This window comes from Heliconius melpomene, chromosome 16 (genome assembly GCF_056956725.1).
Source record: "Heliconius melpomene rosina isolate 202511_hmr_F chromosome 16, ASM5695672v1, whole genome shotgun sequence".
Taxonomy (NCBI): domain Eukaryota; kingdom Metazoa; phylum Arthropoda; class Insecta; order Lepidoptera; family Nymphalidae; genus Heliconius; species Heliconius melpomene.
Window position 1 is genome coordinate 738,525 of NC_140404.1, and position 12,974 is coordinate 751,498.

General features: G+C 33.7%; 2 protein-coding genes across 2 annotated transcripts; both read right to left on the reverse strand.

The window, feature by feature from the left end:
- Nucleotides 1-5,135: 5,135 nt before the first annotated feature.
- On the reverse strand, nucleotides 5,136-7,045 carry LOC146530633 (MD-2-related lipid-recognition protein-like). Its single transcript, XM_085199629.1, has 4 exons — nucleotides 6,910-7,045; nucleotides 6,203-6,319; nucleotides 5,635-5,807; nucleotides 5,136-5,338 (listed from the first exon to the last, which is right to left on the reverse strand). The coding sequence occupies exons 1-4, from the start codon at nucleotides 6,989-6,991 to the stop codon at nucleotides 5,249-5,251; spliced, it is 462 nt and encodes a 153-aa protein (XP_085055755.1). The 5' UTR covers nucleotides 6,992-7,045; the 3' UTR covers nucleotides 5,136-5,248.
- A 1,324-nt stretch (nucleotides 7,046-8,369) lies between these two features.
- Nucleotides 8,370-12,738, reverse strand: LOC146530634 (MD-2-related lipid-recognition protein-like). The gene is made up of 4 exons (XM_085199628.1): nucleotides 12,579-12,738; nucleotides 9,720-9,833; nucleotides 9,082-9,254; nucleotides 8,370-8,499 (listed from the first exon to the last, which is right to left on the reverse strand). Exons 1-4 carry the CDS (start codon nucleotides 12,661-12,663, stop codon nucleotides 8,410-8,412), a joined length of 462 nt encoding a protein of 153 aa, XP_085055754.1. The 5' UTR covers nucleotides 12,664-12,738; the 3' UTR covers nucleotides 8,370-8,409.
- Nucleotides 12,739-12,974: the final 236 nt, after the last annotated feature.

Genomic DNA, 12,974 nt, shown 5'->3' on the forward strand with positions numbered 1-12,974 from the left:
TTTTTATTTTATTTTATATTATACTAGGTTTTGTCCCCGGCTTCGGAGGGCACAAACGTGCGAGTGTTATCGCAACAGTTCGATTCTCACTGAGGGGAATGAAATATTTAATATTTTCATTACCTCGCTCTCCTCTTATGTGCGGAATGCAGAGAGAATCTAATAAAAAATATATAAGTATGTTCTAAGGGTCCGAGGTAACTCTGACCGCAATACATTAAATCGAATTGCATCGAAAAGACGAAAAAACAATAACAATCCTTCAAATCGAATTAATAATTCAAATCGATTTTTGTTATTAAACGGTTTTATTTAGCTCACCCCGTTTGTTTATTTATTTGTTTGTTTGGGTCAAATTTAGTAATTGAAATTTAACCCTCTTCCCGTTAACCGATTGATCTGAAATTTGGTATACGCCTTTGATTCTGGTGACAATACAATTATCCATATTCAATATTATTGTGAATCCAAGATGGCCGCCGCTACAAGATGGCGGACAACTTAGTTTTTTTCAATCCCATCAATATGGATATCAAATGAAAGGGCTTGTCAAGTAGAATTCAGTGGACTATACAAAATCAAAATCCAAGATGGCCACCACTACAAGATGGCGGACAAGTTAGTTTTTTTCAATCCTATCAATACGGGTATCAAATGAAAGGGCTTGTCAAGCAGAATTCAGTGGACTATACAAAATCAAAATCCAAGATGGCCGCCGCTACAAGATGGCGGACAAGTTAGTTTTTTCGATCCCATCAATATGGGTATCAAATGAAAGGGCTTGTCAAGTAGAATTCAGTGCACTATACAAAATCAAAATCAAAGATGGCCACTGCTACAAAATGGCGGATAATGTAGTTTTCAATCCCATCAATATGGGTATCAAAATAAAGGGCTTGGTAAGTATAATACAGTATACTATACACAATTACAATATGAATCTCCCACCTAAGTCAAGATCTGGTATCCTGTCGAGGACTGTGTGGCTATAGGGTGCCTAAAAATGATACGTCGCTAGGGGTACCACCCAAGGTAAAAGGTAAAAGCGCGCCGAGAACTGTATGGCACTAGGTGGATAAAAATGATATGTCGTTAGCGTTTTCCCCTCAAGATTCAGGCACATCTTGTTGTACATAGCCTTGTCCCTCTATTGGACCTCTGGGGGGGTCGTTCGTAACATTCTCCATTAACCTTGCAATAATGAGACATCGAGCCTCATTTCAACGAATTGAATAGCATGAGAAATAAAAACTAAAAACTTAAAAATAAAAAAGTAAAAAAAAAAATTTAAGTTAAACGGTTTTATATTGCAGATAAATGTACTAAAAGCTAAAAAATATTTTCATAGAAATTATGATTACTAAAATAAAATCGTGGGGACACTTGCTACTTACCACTAGGTGGGTGAAGTCTCACGCTATGTCTTTCAATTGTAGATATTGGACGCGCCCCACGATTTTATTTTAGTAATCATAATTTCTATGAAATTATTTTTTAGCTTTTAGTACAATTATCTGCAATATAAAACCGTTTAACTTAAAATTTTTTTTTACTTTTTTATTAAAATCTTAAATTTATGAATTTTGCGTGACATGCTATTTTTTACCTACTGACATTTTAGCAATCACTGTCCATTTTTAAATTATTTTACAGTCGTTCTGGGATTCGAACTCAGAATCATCGTTATTATCATTCCTAAGCTGCGATGACATCAATCTCTCTTCGTAATTATCGCAAACGTTTCCTACAAACCGTTCTAATGTTATTTGCTTACGCAATGAAATAGAAAACTAGTATTAAACTTAGTTTTATAGTTAAGTGTAGTATATAATAGTGTATGTACACACATAAAGAACAATTTAACTGTCGTTAAGCATACTGTGAGTTATATAATTTGTATTTTATAGTTTGTGTATATTAATATTATACTTTAGTACGCGCTAACTAAACAACTAACAAACAACTAACACAGGAACTAAAGATTTATTTCGCACAGCAGGGTACGCAGAGGGAACCTAATGTTAAGACACTCCGTTACCATTAAGGCACTTGCGTTTCCCACTTTTCACCGTATTAATAAATTCCGTTTCCTACTCTTCGCCCAGTTTTGAAGACACTATGTTTTAAATATATTTAAACTAAACACTATAGACACGTGATCCCTTTTTCAACTTTTTAAGATTTATTACATACAAATGTATTTTCTTTTTTATCTAGACATAATTATCTTACATATTTAGTCCTCTAGTGAGTCCATATATTTAGATACCCTTTTGCTTTCTTTTACCAAACTGATGCAACACTATAAAATCGAACCCCCGACTACTTCAATACAATACAATTCCACAGCCAATCTATATATCTAATTGCGCAAATAGCTTTCTCAAGTACTTATCCAGGTGGACGGGGCGGGGTCATTCACCCCGCATTCCGGACCAGCCCCGGTCTGCTACTCCCGGTTTTGCAGTTGCTTAGAATGTGCGCACATTTGCAACAAGATGTTTTGGTTAATTATTAATAGTTTAAAAATACTTAACAAAAAAACTTTTTTCAACAGAACACATTAATAAGACAGATGTAATGAGCACAAACTCGATATGTTTACTAGTAGGCAGTCCAAGGTTCCATCAGCCATTTGCCAATTCCATCATTAGATCAGCGAGATGGTACCATAATATTATATTGTATCATAATATTATAATTGCACAGAAAATTTGTAGACATTACGTGTTTAGACGTGTTCTTTTTACCAGAGCGCAGAAATGATGAAAATATAAATAAAACAATTCGAATACAGATCGAATACAGAACTACCATCAGCCTTCATAATAAGATGCATCATAATCATGGCGTCAAGAGACAATCGTTTCTAAGTTCAAATTCTAAATATTATTTACTTAAATAACTAACTTGCTATTAGAGCAATTAGTTAGTAAAAAATAAATAATATTATATAATTTCTCAATAATGTGCGCTGATACTAAATATAGAAAGTATAAAATACTATATTTTATTATTTTTACAATGAAGGAGCGACCGCGGGTTCAAGCTGTTATCTAGTTAGGGCGAGATAAGACAAGTTGCTAAAATAACTGTAATTACTTTCGATTACTTGTTTGAAGTTTTCTTTTTTTCTTGATATGGTAGGTACATAATTGTTTCTAGTGAAACACGATTCTTTTTAAGATTTTATATCTTTTTTTAGCTTCACGCTTTTTTTAACTTATCGTATGCGAGATACCGCATACGATAAGTTAAGCAGAGGGAACCTAGTATTAAGATACTCCTTTCCCCAACAACCGCCGAATCTTTAAGATATAATGATGAGCGGCAGACCTTAACGCCATGCTGCACTTAGCAGAGTGGGGAATTAATGCCTTTAAAATCTGGCGGAAAGTGGAGAACGGAAATGTCTTAAAGGGAACGGAATTTCTTATCACTAAGTTTCGACGTTCCCTCTGCCTACCCTTCCATGCGCGGGATACAGCGTGAAGCAAAAAAAACTATCATAATAATTGAATTTACACGAAATATATTTCCATCTGACTTTGATCTCACATTTCCATTTCCTATCAATGTTATCTATAAAACACAGTGCTTCTATCTAGAACAGCGCAGTTGGACCCCTAATCATGTGCAATCAATACATCTCGTTCATCACTGAGCTCATAGCCCGTATCCGTAAGTAGTGAGGGCAATCGCCCTCTAATGATTACATCGCCTAAGGTAAAACTGTACTTAGTACTTATGTGGCTCGTAGCTGTTCTATTGATCTATAGGTTCTTTAGCCTTAGTTTACTATTATAGCAGGCAGGCAGAGAAATATTAGAGCCTTTTTGAGCTTCACGCTTTATCACGCTTATGTAGTGTAGTGTATGTATTCTACGGAATTCGGCTCTGCGGTACAGCTTAACGCCCTTTTTATTGAAATTTGCATTAAGAAGCCCTTGTCTTCCACGTTCAAATGAGTTATTGATGATGATGACAACGATTTGAAACATCACACCACCATCAAGTTATATGAGGTGTGACAAGGCTGTAAAAACAACGCGTTATTTACAATTGGGTTTTTATAAAATATTCCTAAATAATAATATAATCCTCTAAAAGATACTCAAAAATACATTTTACTATTAAATTAGCTTTAAAATTTAAATCAGCACAAATTTAAAACTTTTTATCGATTGTATGTCAATTAAGTATTAATTACCAATTCTGAGTGTGGTTATCAAAAGAAGAACAATCAAGAGGAGTTTCTAATACCTAGATCATTTAAATTAAAATTACAAGTCTGTCATGTGAAAGTGCATAATTGCTGATGGACCGATAGCTGGCTGTACTTGAAAGATTCTTTGTTTACTTTTAGTGAACACCCATAGATAGGTTGTCGAACTACGAGTATATACCAACATTGTATTGGATTTGATTTTATCTATGAAAAATTCTATTCGCTTTTTTTATTATAACGTTCCGATAGTGCCAGTTGAGTTGTTATACTTCGCCAATGCCACATTGTATGGAGAACATACGAAGGAGGTTGTACGAAAAGTATTTTATAATTAAAAAGCAACAGACAACTAGAAAGCTTTTTAGAACTTTTAAAAATAAACGAAAACCTTTATACTGAGCATTTTTTCTTGAGACGTTGCTAAGAACACTCTTCATTATGTCACCTTTGACACTGTAAAAATTAAATCAAAATTGGTTTTGGAGCTACTACTTCATTACTAGTAAATCAAACTTTGCTCATCAAGATCAAGCAGGAGCTGGAAGGAAGAGTTAAACAGATTACAGCGTTTAGTTACGTCAACCATGTTTTTTTGAATACATTAAGCAATTAATAATATGTTATGTATGTTATTGTCAATATTATTACAAATATTATCTGTAATATCTGTATAAGTGTAGCTGTAAGTTGACTTTGTCTTAAATTAAACAAAAGCAAACACGTGCTATGTCGATTGTGATTGCAATGATTAACTGATTAATTAATAAACAAAAGTAGGAAAAAGAATTTAGTGCCGTCATTACCTTGAAAATTGGACGGAAATTAGGAAACGGACTATTGTGTGCGATACAGCGTGAAAGAAAACGCAAGGAAATAATCGGAAACAGGGAAAAAGAACGTGAAGCCGTTTTAGGAAAAATAATGTATTTATTTTGTAAATATAATATATTATAACAAGTAGTTTAGAGACTTTAAAAAAAAATATTTCCATATAGATATTTCGTTAAATTACAGTTAATATTACTTGAACATATGAACTTTAAATGTAAAACAGCACGCTTGAGATTCGTCGTCTTCGTTCCAAAGTCTGAATTCAACCGGGAATTTACCCTGAAATTAGAAAATGTATTTTCTTTCTCATATATTTATTTAGTTTTTTATTTCTCAGTAAAATGTCAAAAATTGGGCTAAAAGTGGGTCTCGTAGATGGACTCTGGTTTAATGTTCTAATTAGTCAAAATATACTTACAGTTGAGTTCCGCCAATCAACACGCAGTCTCAAATTCGTATTGAAATGGGACAACCGAGTGTCTTTATATGTATTAAGTTCTCTTTGCCTATCCTATCCTGCGAGATAAAACGAATGGAGATGGATGGAGGGATGAAGCTGGTTATACTCTACTTACATAAGCTTTCATATCAAAAACGAAGTCCGTATCAAACACGGTCCGCACACTTTCCTCCAACGGGCAGCTATGGTGTCGGCACGCGTCTAGAGGGGGGGTTACAGCTGTATCGAATTCCCCTGTATTTTTGTTATCACTGTGAATTGCCATTTTCAGTTTGTTGGCGTCAAAATCTGAAATTGTAAAAACAGATGTAAAAAATATATATTTGTAAAGAGAATTTACGCTCTTTAAAAATATAGCGTTTCTTCTTTATGACACCTGTCGGATGTCTATAATTAATTGACAACCACGTCAAAGGAATAAAAAAGCGAATATGTCTGAAGATAAAAGCAATGTAAGATTAATAACTATAAACCAAAGCAAATTGGATAAAAATAATAGATAAAAGAGAGAGAGAGAGAGAGAGAAGAATAATTAACTGTAATTGTCGTTGCTCTTATTTACAGGTAATTTGCAACATTTGTACATAATATTGTAATTGTGCTTTTAATAATATTTATTAAAATATATACTCTTTTTTTTTTCTTATACTTAAGAGGGAATAATATTAAAAACCTATACTTACGTGGAGTAAAGTCAAAACTCAATATGTAAGGCTTTCCTCTGCGAAGAAGACAAAATCCTGGTCCATCTGGACAGGGGTCAAATTTGACACTGTGGATACTGCATTTACTTGGGTCAACTGAAATAATTACAAGAATAATAATATAGTTGCTGCTGTCTTATTGTAAATGCGGTGGTTGTAAGTTTGTTTCCGATTGAGGGATGAATTACTTTCATTCCCCGCTTAGACAACTTAAGTTGACTTCCCCCACGAATGTGGAATGACTCGACAATTAGGTGGTATAGAACGGACTGTCTTAACGCTAGGTTTTTCCCTCTACCTATGCTATTTTACGCAGGATACAGCATATAACTAAAAATAAATAAGTAAAATAATAAGTTTGTTATGTTGTTTTCGCATTAAGCCGATAAAGCGATGAAAATCGAGAAATTTTCGTTCAGCCCCTGCCCAAACGAAGGCAGCGTGTGCATTGTATGTTGACCACAGGTAATGTTATTTGAAAATGTTTTTACATGTTAAATTGCTATTACAGTGACAGACAGTGTCCGACTGTAAAAGTGTCGATTGTGAGTTCGATTCCAACTAGAGGGTGTTGAAACATAATATGTTTATTTTCCCCGCCCTGGCAGAAAAACGCGGTGGTTGTATACATTGTTCTTTGTGCTTTCTCCATAAAAATATTTTTTTAAATAAAGGATAAATCTTACCATCTCTACAAAACTTCTTATTCACATATTCCGAATGGACTCCAGCATAGAGCACGAAGAAGAAGACTAAACGCACGTCCATTTCTTCCAATTAACTATTAATAAATGATACTACAGTCGTTTGGATGTAATAATTATTAAATTATATTATGTTGTTGTTTAAACAGACCGTATTAGCGATAATAATATATTTTAGATAACATAATGATCCTGGTCTGCCATATTAAAAGCAGATGGCTCCTACCCTGATAAAAATAAAACTCTTTTACCGATTTTTTTTTCGTATTTGAGGTTAACGCTTACCCCTACTAGCCTCTACAACCAATTTTACCTCACTCTGATAACAAGACAGAGCACGGAACTCAACTCTGCGGTTTGTCTTGTTATTCTGATAACAAGACAAAGCGCAAAGAAGTAAAAAATAATTTATTTTTCACAGACAGACCGAGATTGTTATATTTAAAATGGTTTATGACAGGAGTGATTGGTGATTACGTATATTAGATTTAATTAAATATGATTTGTAAGTTAAAGTACAATGGCCTTTAAACTAGAGCAATGTAATATTGGCACGTTTAAGATAAACTAAGCTCGTGACGCAGTGGCACAGCGTTTGATAGGTTTCCATTTCCAATTGAAGAATCAATTATATTTTTTTTTCACTCGGGTAAGAAGACAACGCGCGGCGTTCAATTCCACACAACACCAACCACACCCGTCAACGCGGAGAAGTATCGACTATGAGTTACTGCAGAACTTAAATCTCGAAATCATCTTGCACAAATTCTAGTTTTAAAGATTTCTAAAGCTGTGAATGCGATGAAATAGAATCAGCTTGGCATATACTATTAGAGTGATCAAGTTTTTCTGCAGCCCATTTCCAACTCAAAATGAAAATGCAGAGAGATCTGAATGAGGTCGATCTTCCAAAAATGTAACTTATCGGTGTCTGTGCATGGGAGATAAATAAAAAAAATGACCATTTATCAATATATTAGAACCGAAAATAATATTATTTTTTTGTCTGTGCGTTTGTGTTTGCGTTTGATAATCTCAAAAAATAGTTAACCGATTCAAATGCAGTTTTCGTAATTGTATTTTGGTAAGCTTCCCTTCGCGTCATTAAATAAATAGTTACATTTAAGCAAGAGTCTCTAGTGTATAATATAATTTTAAATTGCTTGTCACTACGAGATTCTACATTTTATTAAAACTGCTTGAAAGAAAGAACAAAATCAAAATTACCACAGAACTTTTTGATTTTAAATACAATATTGACGCGTGTACCTAATAATAGGTTAAGTTAGAAATGAGCACTGGTTTATAATAAAATATAGCCTGTACAATTTGTCTCTTTGATTTTTTTTTATCTTGTAAAAGCGTGCAAAACTTTTTTTGCTTTTTACAGAATTTGTATATGTGTGAAAAAAAGAAGAAGAAGGTAAAGAAGAAGAATAGCCTTTTTCTTCAAGTGTATATATTATATTGTACAAAAATATTTTATTTCCTAAGCTCGACCGTTGTCTTGAAGCAACAGGCCTGGCTCGCGTTGTCCTCGTTCCATGTCTTCCATTTGAAGATGTATTTACCCTGAAAACAAGCCGTAAGGTGAATATTATTTTTATGTTTTTCAAAAAAAATAATAATAAAAAGTAAAACATGGGATATATATTTATATTAATTAATAAATATATATTTTTGTAGTAAACCTACAAAATTTATAGAACTCTTCCATTCTTGAGTGAGTAGCAGATAACATAAGAAGAAATTACTGGTTCCAGAAAGTTGAAATTTTAGATGTATGTAGGTAATTTAGCATTTTTTTTATTTGTTTACTATTATTTTATTCTGTTCTCTGCTTTCTGAGTATTCTAGAGATGTACGTCTACGTAACCATACTTTACCTAAATAAATTAGTGAATTTTAAATAAGCGAAATTGAATATAAATAATATTGATATTAGAAGTTTTCTAATTCAGTTCTTCAGCTTTATGATTTTGACGTGTTTAGTTAAGCAATGATCACTTTGCTAATGTCACATTAAGTGGAGACCGTGACAAAAATAATTAGCTCTGAGTGGGAATCAAACCCGCAACCATCACGATTTAAGTAAGAGGCTATGGTGCTGCGCCACGACAATTTTAAACAAATATATAACATATTAATACTAACATTAGGTAACTTCTTGCTCAATTTCAATCCATAGTTAAATTCCTGTTTCTTATTAGCTTCAAACGGACAGCTGGTGTATGGACAGGCGTCTAATTCGAAAACGTCTGGGAAAGGAATGTCGCCACTGTCGCTGGCCCAAAAGATACCAGTCTTAACTTTTTCACTGGAGAATTCTGTAAACAAATATAATAGATGTTATTTCGATTTAGTTAATATTTGTGCGTGGTGCAGAAACACAAGCGTACGATTATCATCACGACAGGTTGTGGGTTCGATTTCCATGGGAGGAATGACTTATACAATACTTTCATTTACTCGCTATAGTAACGAGCAAAAGCGTGGCGTTGAGTTTCCACAATTTGGCAGAAGGTGGAGAACGGAAGTGTTTTATCATTAGGTTTCCAAGTTGCAACGCTGCGCTTTGTCTCGTTACCAGAACGAGGAAAATGAAAATATTAAATAATTCTTCCTCGATATGGAATCGAACTCACAACATGTTGCGTTTATAGTCGCGCTCTTGTCCTTGTGCTCCTACGCCACGACTAACCTCTAATTACTTTTAACCTTCTTAAACAATTATAAAAACCACCGACTACCAGGTACTTAAAAAGAAATTAAATTTATAGAACTATACTTACTAGGTGTAAAGTCGAAGGAGATGGATGGGCTGGTCCCCTTCTTGAATCTACAGACCTTGCCGTTTTTACATGGTGTGACACGGACCTCGCTCACTTCACACACGTCATCTGGAACTATAAATAAATTTCGGTTTATTATACAAAAATATTTGAGGTCAGTGGTGGCGCAGGGCACAAGCGGTTGCCTGTTTACGTCGCGATAGGTTGTGGATTCGATTCCTACTCGAGGAAATTAAATAATATACAGGGTGGAAGAGGCAGCGCTCCTTTTACTGAAATTGCATATAGGGTAAAATATTTCAAACCCAGAAATAAAGTAATTAATCAAGGTACCTCAACAGTTTTGACGCAGGATTTTTTTTTCATTTCACGATATTTATCCATGTCTGTATTTCGTGTGACGTACACATACGTAAGCGACGTTGCCGCTTTGACAGGTAAGTGTGTGCGTGCCTATGTTATACTTTACAAATGGCGTTTTATTTTAAAACGATAATTTTATTATTTATTTTGTTTGAAAAAATAACTTTTTCATTGTTGGGAATTATTTTTTTTCTGAATTAGGCTTTTATAGAGTAAGTCCACCCTGTATATTTTCATTTCCTTGCTCTGGTAACGAAGCAGAGATGGGGAACACTAGTGTCTTAAGAGAGCATCTTAAAACTAAGTTTCTTCGACTATCTTTTAAGTACGATAAAATTAGTTATTATTATAATAATTTCTTCTAAACACCACAACACTACAGTAGGTACTTCCAGTTTATTCAGTGCATCGTCCGATAAACAACTTGACACGGTTTATCTAAGTTCACTAATACATAAGTTATTTAGTGAGTACGATACAGACTAAAACGGATGTATGAAGTAAATAGATTAAAAATAATTTTTTAACAAAAACAAAAACCGACTTCTAACAACGAACTAAAAAGTGAAAAATAATTATACAAATATTTTATAATTTTTGAAGTCGGTGCCAAGTAAAACAAACAGGCTTAGTAATTAGATATTGTAGTAAAGGTGTTGTAGCATTAGCTTGACATCGACTTCAAAATTATAAAATCTTTGTATAATTATTTTTCACTTTTTAGTTCGTTGTTATAAGTCGGGTTTTGTTTTAGTTAAAAATTAATTTATTTTACGATTTTAAGTGATGGGTAGATCATTTTAGGATATGATGCATCTTAAACGAGTGGTGATAGTGGTGGTAGTGGTTGTCAACGAGTGGTTGTGGTTGTCCTATGTAAAACTTCATTTGTACAAAGTTACATTTTGGTATATTGACAAGAACATACATAAAAAGTATTCGGGCGAATTGAGAATCTCCCTTTTTTGAAGTTGGTTGAAAATGAGAACATCCTCTTTTTTGAGGTTGGTTGAAAAGAAATGCAACGATCAGGAATCTCACCTCTGACATCAATTTAAAAAGTTTTTGCTTGTAACTATTACAGTATAATAATTTTTTTACCAAAAAAAAACAAACTTTCTAAATTTTCACCGGATCCCATAATCGGAACCTAACCAAACTTTCACCAAATTATCCTTGAAGTGTATCCTTTCAAATAAAAATAGAATCATCAAAATCGGTCAGCGCGACATTGAGTTATTCGTCTATTTGTCGCGCACATACCTAATGCAAATTTAAGACTTATGTGATTTTCTCATAGATACCATTGTCAGACATGGACCAAAAAAAATGGGACCATTCGGGAAGCTTCATCTTTCGAACAAAAAAAATAATTTTCAAAATCGGTTCACCCAGTCAAAAGTTATGAGGTAACAAACAAAAAAAAATTCAAAAGAAAAAAAAAAACAGTCGAATTGATAACCTCCTTTTCTTACAGAAGTCGGTTAAAAAATAGTTCTAATTGGCAAATTGACAGGACTGACTAGTAGGAATTGGTTACTCTCTTTCAATTTTTTAATTTTGCACCCCATCCTCCTTCTCACAGCTGGTCTTATTCATATTTCTTATACTTTAAACAGCAATTTCAAATTTATATGTGTACTCGTATATTATACAACTCTCACTCAACACGCAATCTCTTGAAATGCTATCGCACATTGGAGGGAAGTGGGAAAAGGAGTGTCCCAACACTACGGAGTGTACTAACTCTACAGGCTCTATCTGAAGACCCTGGCATATACGGAATACAGCGTGAAGCAAATAAAAAAAATGTATACATATTGGTACGTTGACTTGTTTATATCTGGGATTTGTTTAGCTGGTTCATACTGGTTACATCTCATTTTGGTAATTCTACCGGATGAACTTCTTTAGCTATTTTGAAATTGAATTCTCCTTTGGCTTCTATATCTGTTATGAGTTTGTATGTGTTGTCTAAATATTAGCTTCAACATTTTTAAGGGGTCGTTGTAGTTCAGAGACACAGAGTTTTGCTGAAAACGCTAACTTAATTATAGTAATTTTCCCACATTTCTGGGAGCAAGACAAAAAGTGGCGCGTAGTTACGGAAATTTGAATAGCGAGGAACGGAGTGTCTTATCATAAGGTTGCTGCTGCCTTCCTAGCTTTATGCGGGATGCAGTGTGAAACTAAAAGAAAATTTTGTGTCGGCCTTTTCTTTTTATTTCTTTTTTTAGATTAAACGCTGTGCAATGTTTAAGGTACATAGTATGGTAGGCTAGTACGTCGCTGAAATCTGGAGATATTGTTGAGTGGCGGAACTCAACGCCGCGCTCTAAATATTCAATATTTCATTACCTCGAGTAGGAATCAAACTCACAACATGTCATGTTTAGCCGCATTCCTGTGCCTCTGCGATACGACTGGACTCTATATTATATTAATATTTTTATATACTTCGGACAAGAATTATTAATAAAAAATATAGCTACTTACATTCAGCACATTTTTGAAATGACGCTAAATCTGCCAAACTAGCTGCGATCAGGGCCAAAAATACAATACAGTGTTTCACAGACATAGTGACTGGTCACTACAGCTTCCACTCACGTACTGAGTTAACGTTGAACTAATAGCTCTTAACTGCGACCCGGAGATAGCTTAATTACTATCAAATATATTAACGAAAATATTAACTAATATATAAGTGGGTTTGTCTGTTAGTTTAATGAATTTTTAATTAAAGCAAATATTTGTTCAGTACATTTACTTAATCGTAATTAGTGTAGGTACACAGTTTTTTTTTTGTTTTTTTTATAATGAAACTTTAGTTTGCTCTTTTTTAAACATCACGCTGTATTCCACATATGGCAGAGAGACAAAGGGAGCTTA

Bases quoted from the DNA above. Each gene is read 5' to 3' on its own strand.
- LOC146530633 (XM_085199629.1), bottom strand. From the start codon at position 6,991: ATGGACGTGCGTTTAGTCTTCTTCTTCGTGCTCTATGCTGGAGTCCAT. The intron at 6,320-6,909 runs GTAAGATTTATC...TAATTATTTCAG, and splicing joins TAAGAAGTTTTGTAGAGATG to TTGACCCAAGTAAATGCAGT. The intron at 5,808-6,202 runs GTAAGTATAGGT...TTACAATTTCAG, and splicing joins GAGTTTTGACTTTACTCCAC to ATTTTGACGCCAACAAACTG.
- LOC146530634 (XM_085199628.1), bottom strand. From the start codon at position 12,663: ATGTCTGTGAAACACTGTATTGTATTTTTGGCCCTGATCGCAGCTAGT. The intron at 9,255-9,719 runs GTAAGTATAGTT...ATTTGTTTACAG, and splicing joins CTCCTTCGACTTTACACCTA to AATTCTCCAGTGAAAAAGTT. The intron at 8,500-9,081 runs GTTAGTATTAAT...GCTTGTTTTCAG, and splicing joins TGAGCAAGAAGTTACCTAAT to GGTAAATACATCTTCAAATG.